This window comes from Carassius auratus, unplaced genomic scaffold (assembly GCF_003368295.1).
Source record: "Carassius auratus strain Wakin unplaced genomic scaffold, ASM336829v1 scaf_tig00029891, whole genome shotgun sequence".
Taxonomy (NCBI): Eukaryota; Metazoa; Chordata; class Actinopteri; order Cypriniformes; family Cyprinidae; genus Carassius; species Carassius auratus.
Genome location: NW_020525808.1, coordinates 122598 through 141588, shown reverse-complemented (window position 1 = coordinate 141588; position 18991 = coordinate 122598). Strand labels below are relative to the sequence as shown.

General features: G+C 35.7%; 1 protein-coding gene across 3 annotated transcripts in view; it reads right to left on the bottom strand.

The window, feature by feature from the left end:
• The window catches only part of LOC113079951 (calcium/calmodulin-dependent 3',5'-cyclic nucleotide phosphodiesterase 1C-like), a 70014-nt gene that overhangs the window by 14623 nt on the left and 36400 nt on the right, over positions 1-18991 (bottom strand). For 2 of the 3 annotated variants that reach the window (XM_026252193.1, XM_026252194.1), the window contains exons 4-6: positions 5415-5528; positions 3452-3634; positions 164-230 (exon numbers count right to left, since the gene is read on the bottom strand). In XM_026252193.1, the coding sequence (XP_026107978.1) occupies positions 164-230; positions 3452-3634; positions 5415-5528 (364 nt within the window). Of the gene's footprint in view, positions 1-163; positions 231-3451; positions 3635-5414; positions 5529-18878; positions 18906-18991 lie in introns of all 3 variants that reach the window. The other variant, XM_026252195.1, reaches the window with a different exon arrangement.

Genomic DNA, 18991 nt, shown 5'->3' with positions numbered 1-18991 from the left:
TTTTTGATTTTTTTTTTTTTTGTGTGTGAAACTTTTAGAGCAAAACCACGAGAAAGAAGCTGAAAGATAAAACACTGCCTGTTTCTAAGAATGCAGGTGTGTGTGTGTGTGTGTGTGTGTGTGTGTGCGTGCGTGCGTGCGTGCGTGCGTGCGTGTGTTTTACCTTAAGCACAGCTATGACAGATGGAGGGTAACTCAGTCCCATCATGTTAGAGGTTCTCCGGTACATTCTGTTAGAACGAGATGAAAACATCAGGTGAAAGCAGCAGCACAGACCACAGGCTCTTCACACACAATGCCCTCATCTTCACCTACAAAACCCCAACACATCAAACATAGAAGACAACCTGCACTTTCTTTAAGGAAATGCTTTGTCAAAGCAATTTGTTTGTGCAGTGTTGCTTGAAATGCATTAGAATTTAATGAAATGATGCTAACGGGTGAGCGAGAGAACTGTGGCAAAGTGATTGTAGTTATTCAGACTTGTCAGGAGGATGATGTATATGCATACGCTGACTCACTCTGAGCTCAACACAAAGATTTATAATCGTTTCACTGAAGACTTTAATGCTGCCTGGCAAGAGGAAAAACTGAAGAGGAAGCAGATCAATTCATGAGCACTGGAAGAATTTGGCTTGTGTTCTTAGGTATAAAATATATATATATTCCAGTGTTGATTAAATTAACTAAAAACAAAATTATGAATATTTTACTATTCTATATAACTATAAAAAAAGTTGAAATATAATAAATAATAGATTAATAAAACAAAATTTAGATGCTGCCTAACTGAAATAAATAAAAAGTTGAAGTACTAGGATGAAGTACTAAAACCAACAAAACTGAAGCCAGAATAAACTAATTATAGCTATATGGAAATTAAAAATTAAGGTTGCACATAGGGTAGTATATAGATAATATATATTTCATTATAAATATATTAATTATTTATATATTTATATAATTGAGAAATTAGAAATATTTAATTTTATAGATAAACAAATTATATATATATATATATATATATATATATATATATATATATATATATATATATAACTAAAACTTTAAAGCAAAAGCAAACTCAGAATCAAAATCAAAACAGAAGCACAAATCAAAAAATTACTACAATAAAAATATAAAAATAAAAAGCTAATTATAAATTCAAAATCTATCATAATAATATTTTAATAAATAAATTGTACATTTTATAATACAACAGTGTTGTAGTCGAGACCAGCTCATTCGAGTCAGAGTCCAGATCGAGTCCAGAGAGGGTCGAGTCCGAGTCAAGACCGAGACCAGAGAGATTGGGTCTGAGACAAGACCTAAAGAAATCTTCAAGAGTATGTCAAATGTTTGGTGGAAACAATAAAGGTTAAAAGGGCCACATAGTATGTGGTGTAAAGGTAATTTTATTAGTATTATGAAGTGTTACTTGTCACATAACACTTCTAGTACAAGTAACATTACTGTACCACTATACCTGTAAATGTTCAACTGTAACAGCTTTTACATAACTTTTAACCTTGAAGCTTAACTAATGACTGCTAATATCCTTACAATGTCTTGGATTATGTGCACTTTAGATGTTGTGAAGATTACAGATGGGCATAATTACTTTTCAAAAAAATAAGTGAAGTGACCATCCAGCTACCCAACCAAGCACGATGTGGTCTCATGATCAATCCACCCCGACTAAAAACTCTCTCTACTGGTGCAGAGGAAGCGGGGAATGACAACAGTCACCATTTTATCAGTTTCTGTAACAGCAATGGATAATCTAATGCTAATTTCCCTGGATGGTGCGTTTTAATGCTGGGTAAAATACACACTAGTCGAAGTTTTTTTTAGTTACGGAGGGCATACACACAAGAGCCGACTGACTGTCCAGGAAAATTTCATCCAAAAGTGTGTATATGTGCCAGGGGAAGAAAGCTGGATCAAATGCCATATAAGTTCAATGCCTTCTGTCAGAAATTTTTTGGGGGGAGATGTTTAGTGTTGAGACAGTCAGTCTGTGTCTGTATTCATTATATAATTTAATTAAACAATATTTGTTTTTTTTCTGTGACCATTTTGTCCTACTTTGTAAAAATAACACAGTTGAGAGAAATAATGTAGCAATGTGGCTTTCTGGAAAGCGGGATCACTACAGGCGGATGGCAGGAGGGTAACTTAAGGCCGGTGACACACTGGCTGCGTGGCATCTCTGCTGCGTGCCAGAAACGTGGTGGCTGCTTCGCGTTTTCTGTGTCTTTACACACCAGAAGCGTGCCTGACGCGGCGCTTGGCGCGCTGCTGCGGCTGTAGGTGACAGAGGGAGGCCGCCAAAAACCAGGCTCTTGTCTTCATGACAACAATATCAACTTTTTTTATTTTATTTATTTATTTATTTTTTTTACACACCTACTGATAGGACACTGTCAACAGTATTGACGGCAAAATAGAGTATGTTTGACAGGTGCAATATTTGACAATAGATCATTATTAATTTATTTTTTAAATTACATTTATATCTGAATTTATGTCAACCTATAGACTTTCAAATATCCAAATGTCATGAATTAATATGTATTTGTGTACAAAATGACATATAAACATATTTTCCTAGTATATTTTGCCTGGAAACGCTTCCAACATGCACGCGTGTCGCGTGAAAAATAGGCGTCGGTTCTATTTCTAGCATGCACGGGTTTTCCGCGCGTCTCACGCAGACAGTCTGCCTGTTCCTGGCGATCGACTAACCTGCAAAGTTTGGCTCCAACCCTAATCAAACACACCTGCCTTTAATTTTTAAGTGAGCCTGAAGACCTTGATTAGTTGCTTCAGGTGTGTTTGATTAGGATTGGAGCTAAACTATGCAGGACAGCCGATCGCCAGGAGCAGGGTTGAGCACACCTGATCTAACCTGTTAACATGGGAGCCGAATTAAAAACAGACACGCCACGCAGCTGAGACGCTTGCGCCATGCATCCAGTGTGTTGCTGGGCTAACATCTCACGTCAAAAGAAAATCACCAGTCATTAGATGTGTCAATCATACATCAATTTAAATAAACATTAACATACAGTAATAATCATGAAATATTTTGATTGGGACTCGAGTGGACTCGGGCATAAGTCCGATTCCTAATATGTTCGAGTCCGAGTCAATACCGAGTCAAAATGCACACGAGTCCATGACAAGACCGAGACCATTAAAATACGGTCTCGAGACCGAGTCCAAGACCGAGTCCGAGTCTCGAGTACTCAACACTGTAATACAATATAAACAACATTAATATAACACTATGTTCTTTGATCGTTTGAAATGAATGGGTTTGACATTAAGACATCACATGAAAAAAGCATAGAAATTTTTAAGGTTTATTGGCCTGTTTAAATTGTAAGGGTAAAAGAAAAGGAAAACATGAAAGAGTTTTTAGCAAACTGCTTTGCTTTAACCCCACCTCTCCACGAATATCCCAGCCTGCACTGCGTGTACGATGCTGCGAAATCGTGGCTTCTCTTCGGTCCGTCGAAGCATCAGGCCCATCTGCCGCGTGAAGGTGGAGGCCAGCCAATCACGGACCTCTGACGGCACAGAATCTGATTGGATATCACTGAGCTCATCCTCGGTATCCACCAATCGCCTTAGAGAAAGAAAGAGAGGGAGGGAGGGAGGGAAAGACACGTTATGCATGTCATCTCCACCTACACTTAAAATATCAGCTGTGACAGGTAATTGCCGTGCATATAAGGTGGATAACTGACTATTTTTACTTATTCTAAACTGTGATTGATGCTCAAGCCAAGACTAACTGGTTTAGGACTAATTCATCCCTCATCCGCATAATTATGATAATTCCAAGTGTGTTTTAACTTGTAAATAAGGAAAAGAAAATATTTGCTTTGAAATGGCACTGGATTCACATTTAAGGATTTCACACCACTAAAACCATCTTCGCAGAAACTGTGCCATAAACATCTGTGTATCCAGGCATTAGCTGTTATAACGGATTTAAGTCCACAACATCACACAGCGAACATGAATCTGATCAGACCGGACCGGTGGTCTCTGTGGTTTGGCATGTGAGCCGGTTTGTTGTAATCCCGCGCCGCAATGACGTTCAAGTTACATAATTCCATAAGCTTTTATCATTTCTGCCATCTAGATGTTCGCAGCTGTTATTCTTCACTCTGCTCGTCAAAATAAAAAGATATTAGAGGCACTGGAGCGCTGTGATGGAGACTGCATCGTCCTGCAGGGATATTAAACACTGTCTTTGAGAGGGAATGAAACAGCACTGATAAGGATGGAGTTTTTTGGTTCGTTTCATACCGCAGGTGTTCATTTATATGCCAATACTAAGCAATACTAGCCAAAACTGTTTTTTTCTTATTTTTTTATATATAATTCCCATTACTCCAAATAGTGATTCTTATGACTGGAAAATGTTTCACTACACTGCACTTAAAATGGCTTCAATAAATATAGATGTACATAAAATAAAGCTTTAATTAAAACCAACATAAATCAGCAGTTAAGCAAAAAAAAAAAAAAAAAAAAAAAAAAAAAAAAAAATATATATATATATATATATATATATATATATATATATATATATATATATTTTTTTTAATTGCATTTAAATAAGAAACAAATATGCTCTCAAGAAAATAATGCCCCAATGCAAAATAAATCTTAATATTCCTTAATAGGCTTCAATTTAATTATATATATATATATATTTTTTTTTTTTTTTTTTTTTTTTTTTTTACGTCACATTAAACCAGATTACTGCCTGAAAATCCTCACAATGGTAAAAAACTATGGTATAATATAACAGTTAATATCACAGACTATCATATTCATATACCATTGCACTGGCATGGCACTTCAAAGGTGCTGTAAAAAAAAAAAAAAAATAGAACACGATATTTCCATTTTGGTAGTGTTCAAAATATTTACATCCTTAACAGAGAATCATTTGTTTTAAGGTCTTGCTCAAGGACACAGCAGCAGTAGCATAGACCCCTGTGACCACTCACTCAGTCTAACAATCTTGGGATTGAAGCACACAGATCTTTAACTGCTAACTGAATCAACCTCTATCTGAGTAAAGGGCTTAAGGCTCCATTAGACTGATCCTGGACCAATTTTACACTTTTCCCTTTACAACAACTCCATTTAGGGATTGTGTGAAAAAAGCAGGATCAGCATCTGACACGAAAAGACTGAATAATGCTTTGTTACAGTTTCGTGAGCAATGCAGTGGAGTCATGAAACAGCAAGAGAAAACCAATCAATTTGGAATGACATAGCTGTTACAATTTTTTTTGTTGTTTCCCATTTATAATTTCAGTATTTTTTATACTTTGGCAACAGGGAGTGGGAAAGTAAAATAACAGTGTAAAACCCACACAGTTTACCTTGTTTCCTCGATATAGACCGATTCCAAAACAGTGGCAGCATATTCCAGGTTTTTCTTCAGGTCCACGAGAGACGCCTCTCCTCTCTCCAACTGTTTCACCAAGCATCGTAATCTGCAAAACAAGCACATGCACATACATTCATTCTAAAACACAACTGAATGGCTGCTCATTTTACAGAGCAATTATCTGAGAGCACAAGCCAGCATCAGCGTGACAAATTCAGCTCTCGATTCTGCAAAACAAAGATCAATATTACATCTCCCTCCCTGAAAACATAACAACTAAATCCTGAGATGCAGAAACAAGAAACTACTTCTATAGCATATACATAAAAAATGAATGCATCAGCAAAAGGGTCAGAAAATATTTATCTGACATTCAAATGTGGGCATTCAGGAAGCACAAACTGCAGCTGTGTCCCACCTGCGTCCTCCAGCACAGGTAGTGTTTTCCACCGTAAAAGTGATTTGACACCAGTGAAGCGGCTGGACGGCTGTCACCATGATAATCACACAGTGACGGCGTGCCATCGATGCAGTCAAACAGGAAGATTAACATTTGCACTCAACATTTTGACAGCTGCCTGAAGACAAGAAAAGAAAACCCAAACCCCAGCGGCCCTGTTCATCCCGACACCTGATCTCAAATCACACTCTTAAACCTCAGTCAAACCCAACATGACTAGTAATGCGAGATAAAACACTAACATTTCAGTTGTGTCAGATCAGAAGACTACTTTTTTGTAGTGATATTTTTCAAAGGTTCCTCAATTAGTTTGAGACCTGACATCTTTCTTGGCTCTTTTTTTCCCAAGCCTCTATTTGCTCTTAATTTAACCTCATTGCAATCTAGGAAAAGAGTTGAAAATATGTAAAAATAACTAAAATGTTATTTTAGTATCATTGATTTAGTATTGCAGTACTTGGTAATATTGTTTTGTTTAATATTTTTTTTATATTTAGTTTTCACTTTAATATGAGTTAGAAATTTAGTAATTTTGTTGTTTTTAAGTAGTTTTAATTTATTTGTACTTTAAATATCATTTTAAAATGTCTATACATATTTTGTTTTTACTTAATGTAAAAGTTGTAGAAATGTCATTGTTTTTGTAATTTTTATTATTTTTAATTTATTAGATTATTTTAATTTATTTATAAATTTTATTACTTAAGAAATGTCCACAGAATATATTTTTTAACAGCATTAGTTTAATTAGCTTTAATTATTTTAGTAACTAAATAAAAATCAGAATTGTTGGTCAGGCAAATAAGTTTTTTCAATATATAGTTTTCACTTAAATTTTAGTGAAGTAATTATTTAAACATTTTTTATTTATTTATTTAAATATTTCTATATAGCATTTACTAATTTTGTTTATTAGTTTGATTAAAAATATTTTTTAAATTTTCATACATTAAGTTAAACTACATAAACTACCTTGACTATTTTGGCAACTAGCCAAGTAAAGTAAGTTTAAGGTTTTATTTTATTTCAGTAATGTTTATTTTTATTTTGAGTAATAAAAATGTTTTATGGTTAAGTCTTAGTTAACAATAATAACCCTATAAGAGATTTTACTCTATGTGTCTAGGGAGTTTATTCCACACAGTCAGTTATTTTCTGCATGCAAACTGTTCTAGAAAGTAACTATAAAAGGCTTGTGTTTGAGATCCATCAGATGCATGGCAACAATAGCCATTCTTAACGCTCTGCACACAAAGCTGGTTTCAGCCGGGATTGACAGATGTCTCAAGACATGCGGGTGGAACATGACGTTTGATTGGATGAGCACAGCCGCCCATGTCAGCAGCTGCCAATCAAGTTCAGCAAAGCAAAATCATTTCATGAGAAATTTCAGCCGATTATTTTTTGCCACAGGAGAATATCTGCAGCCTCACCTCAGATGCATGCTTCAAATACTGTACGGAGAAAATCCTTCACCTTTATTACAAAGTCTGCTTTCTTCAAGCTTCTCTTACACAAAAATGCTTTGCCAGGTAACCTAAAATATGATTAATGTGGTAACATCTAAACAAACAGATAATATTCCAATCATTATTATCTTATATATTTAAATCAGGTTAAACACATCAGATTACACTTCTACAAACTGTAAGAAACAGCTGAAAACAAACACAATGCTACCTTTTTGCTCTAGCTTCTGTACTACTCAACTACTGTTGGCTCTTGGACACTATAAAAAAAAACATTGTCGCAATTAGCTATCACAACTTAAAAATAAGCATTGGTTGAGAACATTTTAATAATCTAAAGAACCTTTTTTCTACTATGAAGAACCATTTGTGGAATAGAAAGATTCCATGAATGTTAAAAGTTCTTTATGCAACCATAGAAGCATATATTAAAAAAACCTTGATTTTTAAGAGTTTGTTGTAGCGGTAATGAAACAAAACAACCTGATCTTACTGGAAAATGTAACTATTTTATGAGAAGGCAATCTCATATGAATTCATGCAATGTGGATCATACAAAAACATTACATTTTTTTTATTAAAAAAAAGCATAAAAAGTTCAGCCCAAACTGTCACTGGGGATTGTGCGAATAAGCAACAGTACCAATTCGCCAGATAGCAAAATACTCTCAACTTGCCATGAGATTGTGTTGTGGAAACCATGGATGTTTGCATGCTAACGTCTATTGGGATGCTCAACACGCCTCAAGTTGGCTGCCAAGAGCTAACATCCTTGAGCATTTATGAGCATGAGAGTTATTATATTAAACATCAACCCTATTCATCCATCATATGAGCCTTTATAGCTGTGGAAAAGTGATTTCTGCCAGAGAGAGGAGAGCGGTTAGAGCCCATAGTGTGGCTTCCATTTTGAACGTTTATTGATCCAACGGGCTATAAATTCACTCCCCCAAGCAAAGCCACCATTCACACTGACTGCTCATGAGATATTCATGCAGAACTGCTCAACCGCTTCGAGGCCATGTTTTCGTGGCTAATGAATCTCCGATTGAATTTGCATCAATGTGAGAAATTCACAGATGCTGCAGGTTTGGGCTCTGGTGAACAATGAGAGTTTTGAAGAAATTTCAAAAGATATTGACAACTATTTGTTCATGTGAAAAGAGTTCATCTGTAAGATATTGCATGTGCACACAGAGCCGAGTATGCCTAAATGCCAATGCAATTGGTTGGTTCAAATCCTCAGCCCTAGGTGCTAGGCCTATACAAGCAATAATACTAACAGCAAGCAGCACTAGCTAGAACAAAGGGGACAGCTAAACTCAAACCGCATGCATTATGAGACCCGCTTCAAGCTTCGTTTAATCCCTGGTCTGTTATTTTTCTTCCAGGAAACAGTTTGAAATCCAAAGAAGATGTGATGGCCAAACAATCCAACAGCTTATTAGAGCGCTGATCTCTGAGCGGGGCAACGGAGGGCAGAGCCACAGCCACCACACCGAGATTAAAAACACACAGACGCACACACACACACACACACACACTAATGCTCATTTCGATGCAGATGTGTGCACAGTGTGGAAATCACATGCACTGAAAAAGAAACGTTGGTATAGGATTTGCTTTGAAACCATTTTCACAAGTAATTAGAGAGAAAAGGCAAGTAACATTGAATTAAACATGACATTTTTGAGATAGAAAGTTAAATGTGCATTGTTTCATGACGCCAATCTTTCACCTGGGACAGCCGAAAATCATACAGTGTGTCTTGGGGTTAAAAAACCTAAATGTCTGCTTCAAGCTACCATTCATTGGCTATTATCAAATTTCAAACCCTTGCAACCATTTTTTCCTTTTACCATTCAAAGGTTCATGAGATATCCTAAAAACACAACTTTGAAACAACACCACACTAATTCACTCAGTCTCTCTCTCAGCGGCAGCCAATCAGTGGGTTAAGGGTCAGACTGGGCAGGGAATCAATTAATGAGGAACGATCTGAAATAATGATGGAACACTGTGTTGCCGGGGTCTGGAGAAATGTCAGCGCATTGTTTTACTCTGTAATTAGACGGTTAATGAGAGCCTTAATGAACAGCATGCTCTCCGTCTCCATGGGTAAAAGGCCTGAAGAACAAGGATGGACAGAAAGACTCAGGGAGTAAATAGAGGAAATATGTGTTTCATAATCACAGAAAAATGTAGCTACAGAACAAGCGACCGAGTTCTAAACGGCTGTGATCAAACACGCTGCTGTTAGAAGAAGAGAGCTGTGATGTAGAAGCTGCTTTTAAATGAACAGGAACGGAGAGTTAAGTACTCCTGTGCTCTAACCAAAGCATTTAAAGTGATAAATGAGGATCCTAATGGGTGACTGGTGCACTATTCCAATCCATAGTGAGCTAAATAGTCTGCCACCTATACAGCATACTAACTCAAATCAAACACATTGATTTTAAGCACTCTTTATGAGATCAGCAAAATGCATAGTAGAAAATACAAGAAATGAATTTAATATATTTATAGTCAACATTTGTCTCAATTAGATCATGTATAGATCAATTCACTTGCTAAAGCACACAACCATTGAGGCAGACAGTCTCTGATATGCCTCCAGTGAATAAAATAAGACGACCATACGTCCCCTTTCCCTCTTTTTCCCCCGAACATGAGTAAAAATATGACCTAAAATGTCTTTGTTTTGCTATTTTCGGTCTCTCTACACCCCTCATGCATGATTTGTATATATATTTTGCACTGCTTGTTGATCTCACCTTCTTGTGTTTTATGGTTGGTCGATAATGTATAAAGCCTGCACGCTATTGGTCAAACCACTTTCCAGTTTTCACCATCAGCAAGTTTGAAACTATAGGAACACATGAGTAAATGAGTAAAAAAACAAAGCCAAATACCAGACATTTTAGGCAATTTATAAATCCTGGCCAGAGAAAAAGAGGACGTATAGTCTCCCTACAAAAACACAGTAACTTATTCTCAAACACACAGGCACAAAATGAAGAGGAAATGAAGTTGTAAGAGCTTTTGTACAAAATCTATATCCAGTATTGCTCTCTTGTGTATCCACACAAATCGGAAGTAAATGACACAAGCACATCCCATAAACAAACACTGGAGGAAATCAGCAGCCGCTGCTGGGTTGTGATGACATGTGTCGGTTAAAAGAAAAACAGAGGAGTAATCTGGATTAAATAGACGAGCACAGTTACTGAGGGATGCAGATGGCATGCTGGAGACACTATAGGAAAAAAAGATCGCAGGAGACTCTTGAGTATCTGTATCTATGTATTTTGTGTAACCACGTGCCATGCATGTGACCATTAACCAGCATTTAGAGAACCATGAACATGCAAATGAATTATTAAATGCATGGGTGAAATTAACTGAAAATCAGAAAAAGAGGAATAAAGACCGTTTTCAATCTTGTGGAGCTTATTTTGTAGAGGTTTAGAGTTGGATTGTTAAGTATGAATTGATTTTGAACGCAGTGCATTTTGGGACAGATCAACAGATTTAGCACGTGTAATTTGAGGTTACCAAACTTGCTTGGATTTTTGCAAATCCATAATAATTAAACTGCACTGAGACTAAATACATTTCCAGGGATAGATGAGGACCGGCACTCGGGGGAAATAAAGATTTCTGTCCTTATTTTCAGAGAAAAAAGGTCAGTTAGTCACACTGTTGCCCGATGTAATCCAATAAAAGCAATCCGATTTCTGAAAGGCCACTAAATCTACATATTACTCCATCAGATGAAAACATCATGGGTTTCTTTGGCAGACTGCCCTGGCGCACGCACACGCACACACACACACACACAATGCACAATCATCAGCTAGTGTTTATGGACACAATGGTTCTCTATTGAGCAGTATTTTAAGGGTGCATGTTGAATTAAAAGACATGCATTCATTACAGTTGAATATAATACACAAACAATAAAAATATACATATATAATTTATAGGTATATAATATAATATACTTCACTATGTGATTTATTCCTTCTTATTATTACTGATGTTGAAAACTGATGTTGATTTTTGCTGCTTACTTTTTTTGTGGAAATTTTGTAATGCGATACCATTCAAGTTTGGCAAAAGAAAAATAAATGGATACCTTGATTCAGCAAGGACACATTCAGTTTCACATCACAAAAGATTTATATTTCCAATAAACACTGCTCTTTTAAACTTTCTATTCCTCAAAGAAAATCCTGATTCATGGTTCATGGTTTCTACAAAAATTTTAAGCAGGAAAAACAGTAGTATTAACATTGATAATAATAAGAACCACACGACTGAGCAACAAATCAGCGTATAAAAATGATTTCTGAAGCATCATGTGACACTAAAGACTGGAGCAATGATCCTGAAAATCCAGCTGTGCATCACAGAAATAAATGTCACATTTTAAATTGAAATAATATTTCACTTTTTTACAGTTTTGACCATATTTTAGATCAAACAAATGCAACCTTGATGATCATATGAGACTTAAATATCTTTATGTAATAGTTCATGTATGTTTATATGCAGAATATACTGTGTTGCTCATTTAACTTATACTTCAAGATCCAGGTTTCTGGAGGAGTTTCTGATTCCCGCAGTCCACTTCACACAAAATGACAAGTTCCTTTGCCTGTGTCCTCCTCACATTTTACCTTCTAGTTGCTATTCATCTCCATCAAATGTGAGAGGTGCTCGTCTGTGCCAAACACGCCACCACAGTGTGAGGATGATGTAGGTGGTTGCCAAGGTTTTGCTGCGGTTGTTAAGGTGGTTGTTTACTTGCCCGAGTCAAAAAGCCCGCCCCCAAATCTCTATTCTGGTCTACTCAATGCACGTCCAAGTAGAAAAGTAGCAGCTCACCTCTCTTCAACATATCGTATGAGTAATAAATCATGATCTGTAAAAGAAATTTGGGGGACTAATTACACGGCTTATAGTTTAGCAAGCACGAGCAATTCAAATAGTGACAGTAACTCCCTTAGCATGCAAGATAAATAGCAAATGATGTCAGAGTAAATTAGCTTGGTCATATCCTCTGTATTGGAGTATAAAATATTCATAAGTCAACAAGCCAAAGTTAATAAGCAAGAACACTGTTGAAACACTGCATGAGAAGACAATGGATAAAAATAATATTCCTTGTGTTCTTCGTTCAGATTAAAGTCTCCTGCATACAAATAAATACTAAGTTGTGTCCTTAATTCAGTTGTATTTATTAACCATACAAAGCCATTCTTGACCAGACACTAATATGCATACTAATGTTTTAAACACAGACTAGATTTACTGCTTTAACGTTCCCTTTCAATATAATACTTCAAACCGTGGCTAATTGCATGAGGTCTGTTCTGAGCATTTCAGAGATCGGTTTCTCTGTGAAACACAGGCTGTCCAGCACTGATTAATATTCCATTAACAGCACAATTAATCCTGATTCATTAGGAGAAGAATAACAGAGCAGCACTAATGCAGAAGTCCAGCAGTGAGTGAGGGGGGCTTTAATATATCATACAAGGGTCACAAACCCAGCTAAAGAATCATATTTTCACTTGTCAGTGTTGTCACTGACCTTTTTCTTCTGAAAAATGCCCTTACTGCTTTTTTCAATAAAATAAAATTAATCATTTTAATTAATAAAGACTTGATTAACCTGTTTGTTCTTCCAACAAAGTTACTATATTACTTAGAAATATAGCACATCATGCTGTATGGACTGCTTACATAGCATTTACATTTATCAAATGAATCAGCTCTGGTTATTCAGGTGTGTGAGCGTCGCGTTAACTTACATTCGATGTATATTTTCTGTAAAAGTTACAAATCTACCAGAATATTTCCATTTTTCTCAAAGGCTTATCGTGACAAGCAAAACAGATTTGTGAACCTCAAACTTCCCAAAGGAAGCACACACAAGAAATCAGTACAATAGAAGTTACCCAAAATATTTTTTTAATTTTTTTGATTTACTATTTGTTGTTTTGCACTAAATTTAGCTTTAAAAGTTACCATAGTTGATTGAAATCCTATATATGTAACATGTGAGTAGGCCCAATTAATATCTAAAATAAAAGAAAAATAAATGAATGTTTAATATGATCAGAACAGTTTTGTTTTTTACTTCTCATTTACATGCCTAATTGTGACATTCCAAACAAAAAGTGTTATTTTTTATATATATTTAAATTCCTTGGCTGTCAACTGATGAATCATGATTAAATGCATACAAAATAAAACTATGTGTTTACAATTGTGTAAATTTATTACGTATATTTAAATACACACACACATGCATGCATACATTTAAGAAAAATATGTTATATTTATAAAATATTTATATTTATATGCAATTTAAATTCTTAGACAATTAATATTTTTTTCAATTTATATGTGCATGTATTTATAATAAATATACCTAGTAAACACACATATTATGCAAAGTTGTAAACACAAACTTTTTGATTTTGATGATCTAAAATCCCAATTTGAAACTTTTTTATTTATTTATTTCATTTATTAAATAGCTGACATTAATACATTTATAGGGTATTTGTTCACTATACAAAATGTGTGGCGGTGAAGACATGGAAGAACATGTTTATTCATTCATTTCTATAAAATGAATCAAACAAATAATCAACAGGTTAACTGACAATCAAAATAATTGTTAGTTGCAGCCCTATAACATCATGGAAAAGAACAGCAAGAAGACTGTGTTCAGAATCAAGTCATACTGGTTTCAAATGACATGAGGGTTAGTGAAAGATGACGAATGAATGTTGCATTTTTTGTGGAATCATTTCTTTAAAAACGTTCCACCATTAGCCACTGATACTCACACACACTCATTTGAAGACAAACATCAGCCAGAGTAAATAATTAATAGTTGGTCGGGAGCTGGCTCAATATCCATCCTGTTAGTAGGCTCTGTCAGACCGGGCCGGCCGAGCCCGAGCCGCTGATGGACTGGTGATGCCTGGCACCACTGCGCAGGAGGGCAGAGGTAATAAAGTGGCATGAAAGGTTCATTAACCTCAGGAGAGATACTCAGCAGTGAATAAAGCAATCATCTGTGTTCATCTGAGTGTTGACAGGATATGAAGTCTGCTGCAAAGTTGATGTGAGTGAGAGTTTAGGACTGCGCAGGCGTTTGATCTATGGTGCCACTGCAGACGATACGGAGGCCTGAAATTACTAGTGCAAGGAACTGCCTGGACTGCTGTTTATTTGGTTCACAGAGAGGAAAAATCCATTTACAACTGCCAAAACAAACCAACATGAAAGTCAATACTTTAAAGGGACCAGCCTTTTTATGGAAGAAAGAACGTTTTTGCTCTTTTGAAATGATCAGATTTCATTTGAAATTTCAAAAAAGTTCTTTGCTCCCATAAAGCAACTCACTACCATCTCACAGAGCTCCGCGCACACATGCAGATCAGCTCAAAACAGCACCCGACAGGAAAAGAAGGGTGGAGGAGAGAGACATGAGAAAAGATGAAAGGGGCGGAGAAAGTGAAAGGAGTGGGAGGAGCATCAGAGGAATGTAATTAGCATGAATCTGAAAAAAAATCAGCCTTATCATTATCAAGATTGGGTAGCTGTGGAAAGGCATCATGAATCATCAAACAGGGACGTTTGACTGTCAGTGGACACAAGCACACTACTACTGTTTTCCTGCATGCAAATGTTGAATGTTTGTTGAACAAAAAATGATGTATATTAAACAAATCCCTCATCAAAGAACAGTGTGTCCCACAATGCGTTACACTCAAAATGAAATTACACAAAAGCAATATAAATCACAATTTTTAAAGACACCAAAAAAATCTAAAGTAGAGTTTGTAGCTGTAACAATTACTTGATTCTGACAATATTTCAATATTTATCTTTCTGGAAAAAGGACAAAAAATTATTTTTATAATTAACATAACATAACATTAACATAAATATTGTATTTGATTTTATTGATTTAATTATCTTTACCTTAATATTCTCATGCACCAATTAACTGTACATATTAAATGCCTATTTATATTTAAATGTTTTTACTTAATATAATTTAAATATTATATACTTTATTGTACTCTGAACAATAATTATAATTTAACGTATTTGAAAGAAGTGACTTATGCTTACCAAAGCTCCATTTATGTGTTCAAAAATGCAGTCCAATTTGTAATATTGTTAAATATAACAATTTATAATGACTTTTAAAATATAATTTATTTACACAACTCTGCATTTATTTCCTGCAATTTTACATTTATATCTCGCAATGCAGAATTTAGCAAATACATTTATATCTAAGTAGCAATGCTGCATTTAAATCACAAATTTGAGTTTATATCACAATTCTGCACTTATATTTTTCAATTCTGTATTCTGCGATTCTGCAGTTCTATCGCACAAATTTTTAAGTGTAAGTTACATTGATAATAACCAGTGTTGGGTATAGTTACTTTGGAAAGTAGTTAGTTAGGTTACAACGTTACCATCAGTTAAAAGTAATCAGTTATGATACAGCGTTACCTATTCATAAAAGTAACGCGTTAGAGTACTCATGCGTTACCAAAAATTAAAAGCCGTTTGCAGCGGCTCACACACGACAGACACAGCCCCCGGCCCCTTTAAATGCACCTAGAAGTCGTGACTCCCGACAATGAATAACGTCAGTCATCCGACTAAATTAACACTGCAGGATAACAATAACAGGAAAGACAGTCAGCAATCGGCTATTCCACATGGCGTTTTATTTATTTATTATCACAGAACATATTATTAATCAAAATTCGCACCTAACGTTACCCAGCCCGGGTAGCCTAGGCTACTGTATATTATGAGCACCACAAGATAACTCCTGATTTTTCTTTAACTTTAAATAATGCAGTTATCAAAGTACAAGTATGCTTACTTGTAAACACAACCTTAAACATGCTTGCAGATTTAAATCCATTTAGAAATTATGAACAACCAGCCAGCCAATGATCTAACAGAAATTAACAGCTGCCTGTCAAACAAAAATGATAACAAACCGAATTAAATCCTTCACTGCCACACAGGCAAATGACAAATCGCTTAATAGCCGAACTAATTATTATTAAAGTGTCACTCACAGTCACAAGCCTACATTTGCTTTAACACAGTCCTCTTACATTTACTCTTCAAAGTAGTGATTAAAACGTAGCGTTAAATTTGAGGTAGAATTTTTGGCGGTCGACAGAAGCTTTTCACCAAAGCAGAGTGTGCATTTTACCGTTATGTTCTTTTCTTTTTCGTTGACAAATTGAAAATAATGTGCGTACTTCCATAAACCAAACGCTGTCCTCTCTGCTATCTTGCCGGGAGTTCGAAAAAAAAAAAAAAAAACCCACACACACAGGGTCAGGCGCAGGGCACAGACGCATCACAGCCATTGACTTTACGATCACAGAGCTTCGCCTCCGCTGATACATCCGCAGGTGGCACAATAGACCTAGGCCTACTGTCTGAAAAAAAGCAGGCTGCAGTCGGGATTTTCCTTTCCTTAAAATAACGGATTACTTTTTTTAAAAAAATAACGAAGTTACTGATTACTTACGCACGAAACTAACGCGTTAAGTTACAAATTTCAGGAAAAAAGTAATTAGAGTACTCTAACGCGTTACTTTGTAACGCGTTACCCACAACACTGATAATAACTGCTCAATTCATGTAGTATAAAATGAGTGAAAGACCCTCGAGTCTTCCTCCTGTGTGTCCGTGTGAATGCTCTCAAACCCGTGTTTGTAACTGTCCTGTTGTGTCTGTAATGACAGAGTTTGCCATAATTACCCAGAAGACTCCCATTGAGCTGTCAATCAGAGAGGAGCTGCACAGGAAGTCATCCCTCCCTCTGTTAGCGGAGGAAAGTCTCCGCTGAGCCGTCCCCAATTAAACCCCCTCTCGCTCTAATATTAGACCCCGCTTCACCATCTCTCTCTCCTCTCTCTCATTCACGCTCTCTTACGCTAGGTTTCAGCATCGGCTCTCCTGACATCTCTCTTTCTCTCTTATTGTCTCTCCACCTCTTCTCACTCATAATTGCAGAGTGCTCAGCGCAGGCCGGAGTGCATTTGTTTCCACAGATGTTTTCAGAGAGCCACATACTGCACTGTGGTTTGTGTTGCAATGTAATTTTGATTCTTGCACAAGGTTACTCTGTTCAATCATACGATTACTCTATAAATCACGTCCAGCCAGATCTTATGATGGAATTGTTTATCTCACAATTCTGTGTTTATATTGCACAAAAAATTGCAAAAAAAATCAGAATAGTGAGAGATAAACTCAGAATTCCGATTTACTTTCTCACAATCCCAAGTCTATATGTCTCGCAATTCTGATTGTGAGTTTTTACTTCAAAGTTCTGCCTTTTTCTGAGTTTATATCTCGCAATTATATCCTGTTATGTTTATTTTCACAATTCTGAATTTATATATTTCAAATCTGAGTTTATATTTCAAAATGCTGCATTTAAATCACAAATTTGAGTTTATATCATAATTCCATCTTGCAATTCTGTTTATATCCCACAAGTCTGCATTTATATCACAAATTTGAATTCATACCTAACAATTCCGCATTTATATCTCAGAATATTCACGGAAAAAGTCCGAATTGTGAGACAGAAACTAAAAATTCTGACTTTTCACTTAATTGTGCACTTACAGAATATATCTTGCTTTTCAGAGTTATGTTTCATGAAAAAAAAAAGTCTGAATTGTGAGATGTTTTATCCCAAGGTGGAAACAAGCTTCTATATATGGGAATTTGCCAGAAATCTGAAGAAATATATAATATAATATCTTATATTATATATAAGAAATATATAAAAAAAATTATAAATAAAAAACAGGAAGTCAAAACTGACCCTGTTTCCTTGATCTAAAAAACAAAAACAATAAGTAACTCTACTCCATCATAAGCCTACTAGAATCATGTGACATCACTTCTTATGGAAATTTATCAGAAACTATAACTCATTTCTGATATTAGTTACTCCTGCAAAACCCCAGCTCAACAAAAACTCAACAGGAGGTCAAAATCGAGTCCATTTACTATATGTTTCTGGTCACGCTACATAATTTTTATACCAGCCTCTGCTGGAAAATCCAGTTTAAACCAACTTTAAGTCAACAGGAAGTCATAACAGACCCCATTTATTTTCTTAATGCATGTTTCTGGAACATTTTGTGGAATGGAAATGTTCCATGCATGCTAATAGCTCTTAATGGAGCCATTCCAAAAAAACAACAGCACCAGCCTGACCATTAGAAGGGAGGTCGTCCACCTACACCAGCTTGGTCCAGCTACTGTACCTTCAGGTGGTTTCAGCTAGATTTTTCCATGCTTGGGTGAGTGTTACTGATTTTGGCTAACACATACAAGAAATACAAGTCTTCGAGAATCACATTTATTACTGAAAGAGGTTTTCACATGGATGGTGATGAGTTCAGCACTCCTCAGATCTTTACTGCCTTACCTCTGAGATGTTTTCTTGTACTTCCTCCTGTAACAAAACAAACATCATATTAATTAAACCTGCATTCAGCTATTGTGCACAATATTGGGTTCATTCATTTCATAAATAATACG